General features: G+C 36.2%; 1 protein-coding gene across 1 annotated transcript in view; it reads left to right on the top strand.

Moving 5' to 3' along the window:
- The first annotated feature begins 2,589 nt into the window (after positions 1 to 2,589).
- LOC107048673 (adenylate cyclase type 3) overlaps positions 2,590 to 15,481 on the top strand; it is a 26,370-nt gene continuing 13,478 nt past the window's right edge. The window contains exons 1-2 of the mRNA XM_015271981.2: positions 2,590 to 3,438; positions 9,921 to 10,300. Of these exons, the coding sequence (XP_015127467.1) occupies positions 2,890 to 3,438; positions 9,921 to 10,300 (929 nt within the window). The 5' untranslated portion in view covers positions 2,590 to 2,889. The remainder of the gene's footprint in view (positions 3,439 to 9,920; positions 10,301 to 15,481) is intronic.

Genomic DNA, 15,481 nt, shown 5'->3' with positions numbered 1-15,481 from the left:
TAGGGGACTACGGCCCCTGCTCGCTCCCCCTGAGCGTCATGATCTTTATTCTAACCCTTGTGACCCGTAATCTAACCCTCGTGACCCTTATTTTGACCCTTAATTTTGGAGTCTTAATTTCGAGCACCAAATTTTCATCACCAATAGTCGATTTGGATTTTTTCACTATAGAGAGATATTCAGACCCTTATTTTGACCCTTAATTTTGGAGTCTTAATTTCGAGCACCAAATTTTCATCACCAATAGTCGATTTGGATTTTTTCACTATAGAGAGATATTCAGACCCTTATTTTGACCCTTGTGACCTTTAATCTGGCCCTTGTGATCCTCATTTGGATCTTTAATCTGACCCTCATTATAACCCTCGCGAATCTTATTTTGACTCTGGTGACACTTAGTTTTCGACCTTTGGTTTTTAACCCCCATGTCCCTTATTTGGACCCTTACTCTGATCCTTGTGACCCTTAATTTAATCCTTGACATTTATTTAAACCCTTAATCTGACTCTTGTTACCCTTATTTCGGCCCTCAATCTTACCGTTGTGACCCTTAATCTTGCGACTGAAGTTACTGACTCTTAATAAATAAATAATCCAGTGAGATGAAGGATTGAAATAATGCTTTCACATTTCCATTTGAAAGTCCTCACCACCTAGGTAATAATTCATAATTTAACCCTTTGAAAAATTTCTCGCCGGTTGATTCGGCCTTTCACATTTGTTCTCTGCCGGTAAAGAACCCCTCATCCCTGGACTCTTTCTTGTAAAGGGAGAAATGGAAATTACGAGTTCATGTAAGTTCTCTATTTTTTTTAACAGAAATTTTGCCAAATATTATTAATACGACTCCCCTGGTAGGGGAGGAAGAATGGGCGAGGGTGGGCCAGCTTCGGCCGATCTTGGCCCATTCTTCATCTCCTACCAGGGTCACAGAAAAAAATTCGGTGTTGATTCTGACACCGTATTGGTATCCCAGAAAGTCCACATGGTTCGCGGTGTACATCACTAGGGAGTTAAAAATATGTTGAGAAGAATAAGTTCGGTGTTATCGCTAACATCGAGAAGGTGTAACGAGTAACACTGCATTGAGTGAATGATAACACAGACTCTGTGTAGTTGCCACTGAATAGTGTAAAATTCATATTGACACTATGAGATAAAAAATGAAACTTCATGGACTGTTGACTACCAATTTTTAGGACAGTGAAATTCAGGAAAATTCCAGAATTTTAAACAGCATAAAAACGAAACTTCCTTAATTTATTTGAATTTCTAATATAATATGAATATTCAGTGCCCAATTACATTAAATTTTCAGTGAAATCTGAAATCAGTAACCAAGCAGTAAACAGGGTTAAATCGATTGTGACTTTTGGTCAGTTTTTGATGAATATCTTAGAATCTAAGAGAGATAGAAAAATTTTTGTCAGGACCTTTCTTATAGCCCTCAATTGATCCTAAAAAAATGTCATAACAAAAATTTTTCTATCTCCTTTAGATTCCGAGATATTCATCAAAAACTAGCCAATAGTCAAAATCGACTTAAGCGGGTTTATCACTTCACCCCTGAAATTTCATGATTTTTTCCCCCTAAATTCAGTGTCACTGTCCTGAAAATTTAATCATATATTTACCAGAATTTCCTGGTTTTCTGTTCAGTTTTAGGAAAAAATAGGATTGAAATTTACAGTTCTTGGATTTGTCCACGAAATTCTGAATTTTCAATGTCGAAATTCCTTGAAACTTCAGTGTTAATTAACTTCGCCGAAAATTTCCGAAAAGTGTAGCAGAAAATTCCGGCAACAATATTCAACAGTGTCGCACAATTCCAAAGTTTGCACTCGGCACGCAACGCCAAAGGTGTCCATTGTACCCTACCCTCCCCTCCTGCAAAAATCTCCCAAAGAGCTATTTCGCCCCGTCCCCCGAACCCTTTCCCACCCCGTCCCCGCCGCTAAAAATCGAGGTAACTGATAAGAGCCCGTGGGATAAGACCCCAAGCCTCCGAGAATCTCCTCCCCCCGCCCCCTCGCACTTGTTCCACCCCACCCCCTTTCTCTCTCAATCCAACTCGTAAACCTGTGTTGGTGCTGCCCCTAGAGATGTGTTGGTGGTTGATATCGACCCGGGGTGGCCAGTGAGTTGCATGGCGCAAGCCTGGAACAAGGGAAACACTCGGGCCGAGGGGACGATGTTGGCGGCGCCGTAGGCGAAGAGCGGTGAACGAGGAAGCGGTGGATAGGAAACTGGTAGTAACCCGGCCAGTCCCCCGCGCGCGGGCGGTGCATACGAGCCAGGACCCGGTGTGGACGGGTCTGAGCATTCCTTAAAAGCCGCATTTTACTTTTCCTTAACGCAGCTGATCCATTCATACCATAATAAAATCCAGTGGAGTTGACTAAAGCGAAATACCAAAAGAAAAGCCCGAACTAAATCCACGAATAAATCGTTACGACTTTTGTGTTTGTGACAACTGTTCAATTCCATTAATCTCAAACCCCACGACTTCAGGTCCACCTTAATCTAGTGATTGTTATATTATTTAAATTCTTGTGCTTGTGAATAAAAATCATCACTTAAATATGTGATGGTATTAGTGTGGCATTAAAAAACGAAGAAGTTGCCCCCCGAATCTGCGGTTCACCCACTGAAAATACGAAGAAAATGGGAGGAAAGATGAAACGACAATTCTACAGTATCAGAGCGTGTAATTTTGGATTGATAAACCCTCGAGGGAGTGAAAAGGACAGCAAAGGGGAGTTCCAAGGTCAACTGACAATGCCTCTGGATTTAAACCAGCGTTATCGTTTGTGCTGAGTGACGGAGAGAGAGAGAAAAATTGTAGAAAGTGACGGTGGGATTGATAATAATCTCGGAAGACAGTTAATCATGTCACAGAGACTGATGATACCGAACGAGGATTCGTACCTGAAGTCAGGACGACCGTCGAATCTCTTCAAAACGAGTTTCTCGTGTCCCCAGTTGGAGCGATTGTATCGCTCCTCGTCTTTGCAGCAGAAGCGCGGGGGTCTTCACTGTTTTATAGTGTACGCAATTCTGTATGATATTTACATGCTGCTGTCACCGGAGCCGGAGCTGCAGGCGCGGGGAGTTGTTGCGGTGTTTCTTGGGTTGAATCTTGGACTATTGGCCCTTGCGGAGAGGGGCACGAGGGGCAGGGATACACTCTGGTCCACTCTGCCACACATGGCGTGGCACCTGACACTCGCGCAATTGCTGGCACAACTTTTTTTGAAGGCCGATGTGACACCCAGGGATAGTCTGGGGTGGCTTTTACTCATGGTTTATCTACTGTTTGCTACGCTACCGCTGAGGCTACTGCTTTGCGCGTTACTTGCCCTTGGGACTGTCACTACTTATGTCGTGGCGGTGGTCGGACTTGGGAAGAATCCGTTTCAGCCGCCGATCGAAGTCCTGGTAGGTGGATTTGGGAGGAAATGGAGGAGACAAGTGATTTCAGGCACTCGATTAGTCATTTTCAGGAGACGGACAGTGAAGGCGGCTTAAGGGGAGACTACTAGGAGTTTTGAAAGCCGCGGGCTATTGGAGTGAGATTAAGAATACATTGAAGAGCGATTATGTATGGCTAAAAACGAATAACTAGGGCAAAAAAATTGATTGTTTTGCGACGTGGGATTAATTGCTTTGTACGCGTCACAGTTTATTCTTCGTTTACCCCGCAAATGCTCAAAATACTGAAAATAATGCAGGGCCTCCAGTATTTGAGACAAAGAGATTTTTTTTTCTCAAAATTTTTGAAAAAATGTGTGCAATAACAATTATGAATTAGGCTTTTTAAATTCAATCCCTACACAGTTAATCTCGTTATTTTTTTTTGTAAAAAAATGCATCAGTCGTGTAAAATAGCCTGAAAAATGTTGCTGAACGAATCGAGAATATATTTTCAATATTTTAAGGGATAATTTTTCTGATTATTTTACGTGAATGGCGAAAAATTTTATATTAAATAAAACGAAATTAGCTATGTAGGATTCGAATTGCAAAAAAAAATTGGTAATTGTTGTTGTACATTTTTTCAAAAATTTTGCTAAGAAAAACCTTCTGCAGCTGAAAAATTGGAGACGATAGAGTATTTTTAATTTTCGAGGCGTCTGCGGGGCAAACCAACAATAAATAATGAATTTTTTTGCAATAATTATTCATTTTTAGAAATATACAATAGTCAATCATCAATGCATGAGCAATCTCATTAAAACTCATAGTGGTCTCCCTTTAAGGGAGAAAAATCTTAAAAATTCAAGGAAATTAAAAAGTTTTGAACAGTACTTAGATGAGAATTCCTCAAGCTATTTGAGTTTTTTGTGAGATTATGAATAGTCAGTGCGGAATTATGATAAGTTTTTAATTTATTGAAAATTCAAGAATATATTTAGGCTTGATCATTATGTAAAAAATTATGAAGAACAATCAAACGTTAATTAGCGTATTTAGAGTTAAGGAAAAGTTATAATTTTTAGGGATTTGAGGCACTCTAAAATTTAACGGGCAAACAGAGAAACAGAGAAACAGAGAAATTATTGTGTATGGTAGAAATTAACTCAAAATAATGTGATTTTGATTTTTCATTGTTTAATTTTCGTGAAATTTCTCATAGATATCCCGTGTAATAAAATCACAAATGAACGAGTTCGACTAGACTTTCAAGAGAAAATCTGAATGCTACAAATGAAACAGATTAAAACTCTTGCAATTCTAAATTAATCTCGATGAAATTCTGAAATGGAATTCGAACACCAGAGCATGAATTTCTGGAATTTAAAACTCTTCTCTTTATTTCATAAACTTTCAAATGAACTCATGTGGAATGGAAATATTCCACTCCAATCGAGGAGTATTAAATTCAATGTAAAAGTCAAAATGGCGAGAGCTGCTCCATCTTCAAGCAGAACCATTACAATACACCTCAGTTTTTTTACCGTTTCCCTCTCCCCTCATGCATACATGCTTATATCACAACTAGAAAATTTACACAACTTTGTTAGAAATTCTCAATGTTGTGAGTTTGAATTTAATTCAAAGGAAAATGTTCATTAAGTTTCTCATTTATTTTGAAAATTCAAGAAAATTGGGGTTTTCCTGTTAAGCGATCATTGATATTTCAATTGAATTATCAAAAAGCTTGAATTTTCAAACTCATTGCGAAAATTCAACACTAGATGCAATTGAATTTTTAATATATTAAGAACCTAGAAAAGTTATTACCTGACTTTTCCCAATTTTGAACATTTTCGAGTGTCTTATCAACCTGGAAATCGAGAATTACATGAATATTCAAGAAATGAACTGCTTCGTCATTGAAGAAACATACAGTAATTTCACGCAACTTTGTCGTTGTTAAAAATTTCAAGCATTTTCACTTGAAATTTCAACCGTAATTTTCAAACACTGAATTATATCTAACTGCAATCAACTAAAAATACCGTGATATTTATTTTTCATTGTGTAAATTTCATGAGATTTTTCATAAATATCCCGTGAAAAAAATCGCTACTAAAATAGTAGCATTCCTAGAATTCCTAAAATAAACATTTTCCTAATTTTTATTTTAAATCGGAAATTCGCAAATTAGGAAATTGCCAACCTTTACACGAAATTTATACTCTTTATTTTAAAAACCTCCACATTAACTAATGTAGAATAGAGTCATTTCATTGTAAAAAAATCACGAGTAAAATAGTTGTTAAAATCACTTCTAGCACTTCTAAGAAAAAATTAGAAATTCACAAATTAGGAAATTGCCAACCTTTGCGCGAAATTTATCCTCTTTATTTTAAAAACCTCAGCATTAACTCATGTAGAATAGAATCATTTCATTGTAAAAAAAATGACTAGTAACATAGTTATTAAAATCACTACTAGCATTCCTAAGAAAAAATCACAAATTCGTAAATTAGAAAATTGCCAATCGTTGCAGGAAATTTATACTCTTTATTTTAAGCACCTCAATATTAACTAATGTAGAATAGAATCATTTCATTGTAAAAAAAGGACTAGTAAAATAGTTATTAAAATCACGACTACACGGAGAGAAATTTTTGATAAAAATTATCCTACCGTTCTATAAAAGTGTATCATGAGTCATCGTTTCCTCATTTCTATCCCGAAATTTAGTAAAAATTAATATATGATGATCAAATTTTATTCTACGTTAGAGAAATTTTATCCTGATAAAAATAAAAATTACTGTGCCGGTAGAGTAAAAATTACTGTACCGGTGGGATAAAATTTACCAAACGTTCTAGAATATTCGTTGTTATCTACATAAAAATTATTGGACTGGAAGGGTAAAATTTATTGTGCATCAGGATAAAATTTCTCTAACGTAGAATAAAATTTGATCATCATATATTAATTTTTACTAAATTTCAGGATAGAAATGAGGAAACGATGACTCATGATACATTTTTATAGAACGGTAGGATAATTTTTATCAAAAATTTCTCTCCGTGTAGCATTCCTAACTAAAAATCGAAAATTCGCAAATTAGGAAATTGCCAACGTTTGCACGAAATTTATCCTCTTTATTTTAAAACCCTGAAAATGAACTCATATAGAATAGAATTATTCCATTATAACAGAGGACTATTAAACTCGATGTAAAAAAAACAAAATTGCGAAAAATGGTAAAAGCTGCTTCAACTTTGAACAGAATGATTACAAACCTCAGTTTTGTTACCATTTCCCTCTTCCCTCATTTATTCATACTCACTGTTCTCTGGTTGTGGAAAACTTCCGCCTCGGCTTTTTGAGGGTGTCTCACATGAATGAGGTTTCCTTTTTCTTTTAGTATGAATAGCCTGGACACTTTTGCTGATTTCCACACTCCCCACAACACAAAGTCCAAAGTTCAAATGCTTTTATTCTCGTGTCCTTGAACAACAAGAGATGGAAAAGAAGTATCAAAAGTTTTGATAAAACTTTAACAATTGTTGTTGATGTGAACAATCGTTCGACGCTTGTTTTTCCCTCACCCTCCCAAATTTGTAAACCGAATCGAGGAGTTTGGATAAGAATACAATCCGGAGTTGGACGTTAATCCACGGGTGTCACTTACCCCTGGGAAATAAGGGAGCTAGGATCCGATAGAGGATTTATTGGGTTCAGGAATAGAATCCAAAAATTCTCGGGTCTAGGATAGATATTGAACGAACTAAGCCTTTTCGGGGATGACAACTATTTTTGGTGTGATTGTGTTTTCATTGAGGGGGTAGAAGGATGAGAGAAGTTTCGCTGTGAGAATTTTCTCCGGAACTTATAAAACATGCGTAAAATAATTGCGCACAAAAACCTTGCGAATTCCAATTACTGAGGTACGAGTCTATTATATTGATTATTTTTCCCAATCGGATTTCGACCAATCAGAGCGCAGTATTTGAGGCTCCCCGACAGTTTTATTTCGGATATTTCCTCCTAGCTTTTGAATATTTCGCAGTAGTTTTTCATTTTTTTACCTGATTATTTTTCCAACCCAAATACCGGGCAATATAATTGGTCCATTCGACATCACGTGGTACAAGCTACAGGGTTTTCAACTGATAATTTTTTGATAATTTTCTCTGGTAGTTGCTATATAAAAAACAAACTATCATGCAGTCGAATTAACCCCTCGTCAAACTGACAGATTGAATTCAATTGTGGTAATCCGAGGATTTTTATTCGAAATGAGTGTTAATTATACAATTTTCGTTTCTCAATTGTGAGTTTCGTCTCATGGTCCAATTATATTGCCCGACATTTGGATTGGAAAAATAATCCCCCGAATACCACACTAGCTTCAAAATTAATCGAGCATTTTCCTCAAGGTTTCCTGCATACAAACAAAGTCGTCAAGTTTTTCAGGATAAATCATGAAAAACTAAATCAGATTCTATCATTTTCAATTACCAAAGTTGTCAATTAAATTAAATTAAATTATATCATGAATATTCAGTGTCATTCACATTACCTGTTGGGCACAATTATTATTTTTTTCAACATTTGTTGTTTATAAATAAATAATTAAAATTGTTCAAACTTTCGGAAATCTTATTTTTTAGGCGTAAAATCGATTTTTGGTAAAATTATCAATATGAATAAGTTTGTTACAATGGCAAACAAATGATTTTTTTGGTGGAAAATTGATTGTTTATAAATTATTTGTAGAAAATGTTCGTTATTTTCCAAAATTGCAATTTTTAAATTACTTCATCAATCTTTTTCCATAAGCAAATTTTCTAATTATTTTCAGATTTTTAAAATGTTATCTAACGATGCAAAGTTTAAATAATAAAATCATTGTAAATGTCCGAAAACTTAGAGTTAAATGGGGCTCAAACGAAAGCTCCGATATTCGACTACACAAGTAGAAAACGATGTCAATGGAGAAAAAAAAGCCAAAGCTTGGATATCCTTAAATAAAAAATCCCTAAACTGGAATTTTACTTCACGATCACTCGACTTTTTCTAGTAATTATTCCTCAACATTTTTCTCCCTGTATTGACTTTCCGCCATTCAATATTCCGCTATTGAATGTTCTTATTGATCAATCCACAGAAAACTAATGGAATTTCCAATGGAATCATCTAGCAAACGCGGTAGGATATTTCGTTCAATTTTTTCACACGTGAAACCTCCGAATTTATCACCACCGAGGGTAAAAATCCCGCTGTGACCCTTGACGTGTTTTCCCTCCCGGTAATTTTGGTCAATGAAACGCCACTAATCCGACTCGATAGCAGCCCGTTCGAGCGTTTCAGAGACGGCCGCGGAAGCGAAATGACGCCTCTAACCGGCATACACGTGCACAAGAGTTCGTTAGTTACACTCGAGTGAAGTATGGTGAATGGTTAGTTTAAAATAGAGTATATATCGAGCCAACTCAGTGTGATGTAACGAGCATAACGCATGTTACGTACTCGATTACTCGGTAATTTTCCGGATTTAATTAAATACGTGGGATGAACTCATTAATAATCATTCATGGGATGTACCGTGTCGAGTCGTTCGATCATTCATCGGGAATTTATTATCAACATTATGTTCCAGAACTAACTGCATTGACTGAATCATAACTCTGCAGGGAAAAAGCTCTCATGCTTTGAAATATTTTTGTATTTAAGTATGACTTTGTCGCAGATGAAGTCACACAAATCGCGTAGAAGGATCGTCAATCTTCAAGTATTTATTGGTTTCATGATTTTTTTAAGCACTTCCAATGTTTCTATTCGTAATATTTTCATGATGTAACGCGGAACGATAGTGATAAATGAGAAGTTATTCGGGTTCCGTGAAGGGCAAACTTTCAGAGATTTAAGCCATTGAAAATAATTTATTTATCTCAAGTAAATATGGTCTACACTGTTAAGAATTTTCTAATAATTTCTAAGGAGTTACATTTCCACTGAAATTTGAAGGGAAATTTCAGTTTAATTATTCCGAGGAAAGTAATTAAAAATCAGGAAAATTTAGAGAATTTTTTCCTTCAGTTCCAAATTTCTCTGAATTCCTATTCCGCTTTCAGGGAAATCCTTCAAAAATTCTTCGAATTCCAAGTGAATATTCATTTCCACTAGAAAATTCGTGTAAATTCTAGAAATTCCTTTTTCCTGCCGCTAAAAAATGCGTTTGTACTTGAATTTTCACAGAAACTTGAAATTCCATTCCGTTTTTTCTCTTAAATTCTTGATTTTTCAGTTCAATTATTCCCTAAAAATTAAATTTAATTCTTAATAAACTCAAATTTCGGGACAGAAATGAGGGAAAGATGACTCATGATACACTCTTATAGGACGGTAGGATAATTTTTACCAAAAATTTCTCTCCATGTGTCAAAAGAAATTTTCTCTCTCAGTGCAGCGTAAAAACCAGTGGAAAATAATTTAAAAATTTTCACTTCTAGGCGATAACAGGATCCCTATCGCTGGCAGCAGCAGTCCTGGGTGCTTCGAGTTACTCCCTAGCGGAGTACCAGCAGCGTCGCGCCTTCCTGGAGACCCGTCAATGTCTCCAAGCGCAGCTAGTAATCGAGGAGCAATCAGCGGAGCAGGAGCGCCTGCTCCTGAGTGTTCTCCCCGAGCACGTGGCAGTGAAAATGCGCCAGGACCTGGGCGCCTCGATGGACACCCAATTCAAAAAGATCTACATGTCGAGACACGAGAACGTCTCCATCCTCTACGCTGATATCGTCGGTTTCACCGCCATCTCATCAACCTACAGCGCCAGCGAGCTCGTCAAGATTCTAAACGAGCTTTTTGCACGCTTCGATCGACTCAGCGAATGGTAAATACCCGTATCATCGGGGCCAACTACCACAACTGCCAGACCCACCCACACAAGTGCTAAAACCCCGCAGAATTTTCTCCCTCCCCTGACTCATGCATTCTTCCGGGCTTTTCTTGTTCTTTTTGTCTTATCGATCGATTACGCTGATTCTCTTGCTGGGTAGCAATGTATGCGGGAGAATACGCTGGAATGAAATATGCGCCTCCCGGGGTTATTCTGTTTCTCCTCCTCGGACGAAATTTTCCGAAGACGTGGGGAGGGAGGGCAACGGGAATAAAACGAAATATCGAAGGCAATAAATAACAATAGGGAGGTGAATGGATATTTCGCTTTATTCTCCTCCTCCACTTGAATTTTTTGAACACGTGCAATGGCGAGGAAACAAGCATTAATATTTCTTTTTGGATAAACACTTTATCCTCTCTCTACCCCTTGAAGCTTCTAAAAACGGTGGAAAATATTGAGGGACATAAATAAGAAAAGGGAAGTGAACATTCCGTTGTAGCCAGCAATGCTCGCATTCCGTTTGAGTGCGTTGGTTCGTAGAGAAATTCCTATCAAAATAGAAATTAACGGAAAGAAATGTTTATGAAAATCCATAGAATCTGAATTTTTCAAAGACGTGCGGTAGTTCAGAAACGGGGATGAAACTAAATATTAAAGGCAATAAATAACAATAGATGAAGGGAAATTGCACTTTATGCTCCTCCACTTGAATTTTTTAAACACGTGCAATGGCGAGGAAACAAGCATTAATGTTTCTTTTTGGATAAACACTTTATCCTCTCTCTACCCCTTGAAGCTTCTAAAAACGGTGGAAAATATTGAGGGACATAAATAAGAAAAGGGAAGTGAACATTCCGTTGTAGCCAGCAATGCTCGCATTCCGTTTGAGTGCGTTGGTTCGTAGAGAAATGCCTATCAAAATAGAAATTAACGGAATGAAATTTTTATGAAAATCCATAAAATCTGAATTTTTCAAAGTGCGTTGGTTCAAAGTAGATAGAAATGATTGCGAGCCGGCAGAGTTCGTATCAATGAACGGAGAGAAACTCCTGTTAAAATTCATAATTAAAAATTTCCGAAGACGTGAGATAGAAAGGAAAACGGGGATAAAGCTAAAGATTCAAGGCAATAAATAACGATAGGGAGACGAATGGATATTCCGTTTTATTCTCCTCCAGCATAAATATCTTTTTGAACAAACACTTTGTCCTCTCCCTCGTCCACTTGAATCTTCTAAAAACGGAAAAATATTGAGGGACATAAATAACGAGAGGGGACTGAACGTTTAGTTGTATTCGCCTCCTCTCCCGGGACTTTTGAACACGTGAAAGCGTATTAGGAATGAAATCAGAATTAGGGTTCACCAGCTCCGCTCGGGAGAGTTTGTACCAATAAATGAAAACAAGGGGATAAAACTAAATATTGAAGGCAATAAACAATATTAGGGGAATAGATATTCCGCTTTATTCTCCTCTACTTGAATTTTTCAAACACTTGGAAGAGCGAGAAAATAACCGTAAATCTTTCTTTTTAAATAAACATTCTATCCTCTCCCTCTTCCCCTTCAATCTTCCAAAAACGGAGAAAAATATTGAGAGACATAAATAACAAGAGGGGACTGAACATTCCGTTGTAATTTTCTCCTCCCCTCGAATTTTTGAATAGTTGAAAGCATATGAAATCAGAACTAGCGTTCGCCAGCTCCATTCGCACCCTGTTTGGGTGCATTGGTTCAAGTAGATCGAAACGATTACGAGCCGGCAGAGTTTGTACCAATAAATGAAAACAAGAGACTAAACCTACATATTGCAGGCAATAAATGACAGTAGATGAATTTCTATTCCGCTTTATTCTCCTCCTCCACTAAAATAAAACTAAATAATAAAACTCAATGTTGAAGGCAGTAAATAATATTATATGAATGAATATTCCACTTTATTCTCCTCTACTTGAATTTTTTAAACACGTGAAATAGCGAGGAAACAAGCATAAATATTTCGGTTTGGATAAACACTTCATGCTCTCCCTCTTCCCTTCAAATTTTATAAAAACCGAGGAAAATATTGAGGGACATAAATAACAAGAGGGGACTGAACATTCCGTTGTATTCTTCTCCTCCCCTCGAATTTCTTGAACAGGTGAGAGCATATGAAATCAGACCTAGGGTTCGCCAGCTCCACTCGCACCCCGTTTGGCTGCGTTGGTTCAAAGTAGAATGAAACGATTACGAACCGACAGCATTCGCACCGATAAACGGATAGAAATTCCTATTAAAGTCCACCCATGGGTTCTAGTAATTGTAGAGGATACGATTGCGCCGCACACAGACACAAATATCGACATTTTGTTGACAACTACCCCAAAACATTGTGGAGACTTTGAAATAAGACGACATCACCAAAAATCGACATTGTTTTTCGGTGTGAACACACTGAGAAAAATTTTATAGAAAAATTCATGTGCTAACAAGTGTGGACCATAAACGAGTCACAACTTGCACACTTGCAAAAATTATTTTGTAGCCCCAGAAAAATTGTCCCTGAACCCTTGAAATGACGAAGGAAACAAAAGTCGCACGAAATATTGATCCAAATCACTAAATATTATGTTCTAAATTCATTTTTCATTTTCCTACGCCTTCCACTTCGCTTCTCGCCCCTCATGAATTCTTTAAACCCTTGGACTAGTGAAATAAACAAAAGTAGAACGAAATATTAACTGGAATAAATAAATATTTCGTTTCATTCTAGTCCTGTCCGACCTAATAATGAAGGAAAAATATAAATGAGCCGAGATATCTTGAGGAGAATAATAAGAAAAGGGAAGCGAATAGATGATTCGCTGTACCCTTTTATTTTTTCTCTTCTTCTTGAATATTCAAAGAAATTAGGACAGTGGAGGGAATAAAAATAAAACGAATATTGAATCAAGTAAATAAATCTTCTAAATAAATTTTTTCTCATGTTCCACTTCTCTTCTCCCGCTTGAATTCTTGAACATTGGAATAGTGAAGGAAACGAAATTAGAACGCAATCTTAACTGGAATAAATAAATATTTGTTTATAAACAAATTTGCAGGCCATAGGAAATAATGAAGGAAAAATACAGATAAAACAATCTATCTTGAGGAAAATGATGAGAAAAGGGTAATACACGTATTCTCCTTCTTGAATATTCAATGACATTGGGATAGTAGAAGGAACACAAATGAAATGAATATTGATTGAAGTAAATAGATATGCTCTAAATAAATTTGCTCTCCTGTTCCCTCCGCTTCTCTTCTCTCTGTTGAATTCTTGAATATTGGAATAGTGAAGGAAACGAAATTAGAACGCAATCTTAACTGAAATAAATAAATATTTGTTTCTAAAGCAATTTCCATGCCATAGGAAATTATGAAGGAAAAATACAAGTAAAAAAAGCGATCTTGAGGGAAATTATGAGAAAAGGGAAATACACATATTCTCCTTCTTGAATACTCAAAGACATTGGGATAGTAGAGGGAACAAAAATGAAACGAATATTGATTGAAGGAAATGAATGTTCTAAATAAATTTGTTCTCCTATTCCTTCCACTTCTCTTCTCACTCTTGAATTCTTGAATATTGGAATAGTGAAGGAAACGAAATTAGAACGCAATCTCAACTGAAATAAATAAATATTTGTTTCTAAAGCAATTTGCATGCCACAGGAAATGATGAAGGAAAAATACAAATAAAACGAGATATCTTGAGGGAAATGATGAGAAAAGGGAAACGAATAGATATTTCGTTATATGTCCCTTGTTTGTCTATTTTTCTTTCTGAATGTTCACAAAAACTTATAACAGTAGCAGAAACGAAAATAGAACGAAATATTGATTAAAATAAATACATGTTTTACACAAATATTTAGTCCTCGTACTCCCTTCACTTCTCCTCTTCCTCCACTTGAACTTTCTGAACGGAGTAATAAAAAAAACAGAAATAGCCCGAAATATTGATGAAAATAAATCAATATTCCGCGTCATTTTTTTTTCTTTGCGATCTCTGAAATTTACTAAATACGAGAAATAGTGAAGGGAACGAAAATAAAACAACCTGTTGAGGAAAATAAGGGAGAAAGAGGAAATTAATAAGTATTCCGTTATTTTAGTCTTCTTCGTCCTCTTGGGCTTACTAGACATGTGAAATAACCGAGGGAAAATACAAATAAAACCAGATATTGAGATATTGAGGAAAATAAATACGAAATGGGAAATAGATATTACGTTGTATCCTTTTTATTTCCCTTCTGCTCTTCCTCCTTTGCGACATTCTAAATCCCTATATATTGACGGTAATAAATAAGTAAATAAAAAGATAGTTAAATAAATGAATAAATCAATGAATAAATAACTAATTAACATAATTACAATCCGATAAAATCTTTAAGCTCCGATTCTTCATTTCTGTCATTTCTTCATTCTATCAAAAGACAAGGATAGGAATTGACTTTATGAGTATTCTTTCATTATTCAGAAAAAAATCGATTAAAAAAATTTTCAAGAATACATGGAGAAATTTTGATATTACCCGAATGAGCTTTCGAATGATTTTTCTTTTGTGTGGTTTCTTTTGATTACAAAAAAAAGTTTTTATTGATCTTTAACATAATTCCTCTTTATTCAATGTTGTAACATGTGAATTAAGGAAAAAAATATATAATAAAAATGTATAAAATTAAATTAATCTAATTGTGAAGACGGAAATGAAGAGAAACAGAATAGTATAAAATAATCTAGCGCCGTTCGGTAGTAAATAATTAAATGAATAAATATTTTGCTCAATTTTTTCCTCTCTGACCTCCAAAATTTACTAATTACTTGAAACAGTGAAGAATAAAACGAGGATAAAAAACAAGGTCAAAGCGAAATATCGAGGGAAATAAAATACTGGTAAGCGTTGAGGTGCGGAATTCGATTCAGTGGATAGGTGGGAGGACAATGGGCGAGGGTGGGAGTGAAGGTGACAGAGATACTCGATCAGGGATTCCGGGCAGTAGTGGAATGCCGTGTTGCATTCTGGAAGTCAAATTAGGGGGTAAAGGGCGAATGCGAATCCTCGGTAAGAACGGTGGATTTTCGATGCGACTGAAGACTGTTTTGATGGAGTTTTCGGGAAGCGAAAGGTCCGGAATTTATCACGGAAGGGG

The sequence above is a fragment of the Diachasma alloeum genome, unplaced genomic scaffold (assembly GCF_001412515.2).
Source record: "Diachasma alloeum isolate Michigan unplaced genomic scaffold, Dall2.0 Dall_scaffold_00195, whole genome shotgun sequence".
Lineage (NCBI taxonomy): Eukaryota > Metazoa > Arthropoda > Insecta > Hymenoptera > Braconidae > Diachasma > Diachasma alloeum.
The sequence above is the reverse complement of the archived record's forward strand: the minus strand, read 5'-3'. Positions and strand labels throughout refer to the sequence as shown.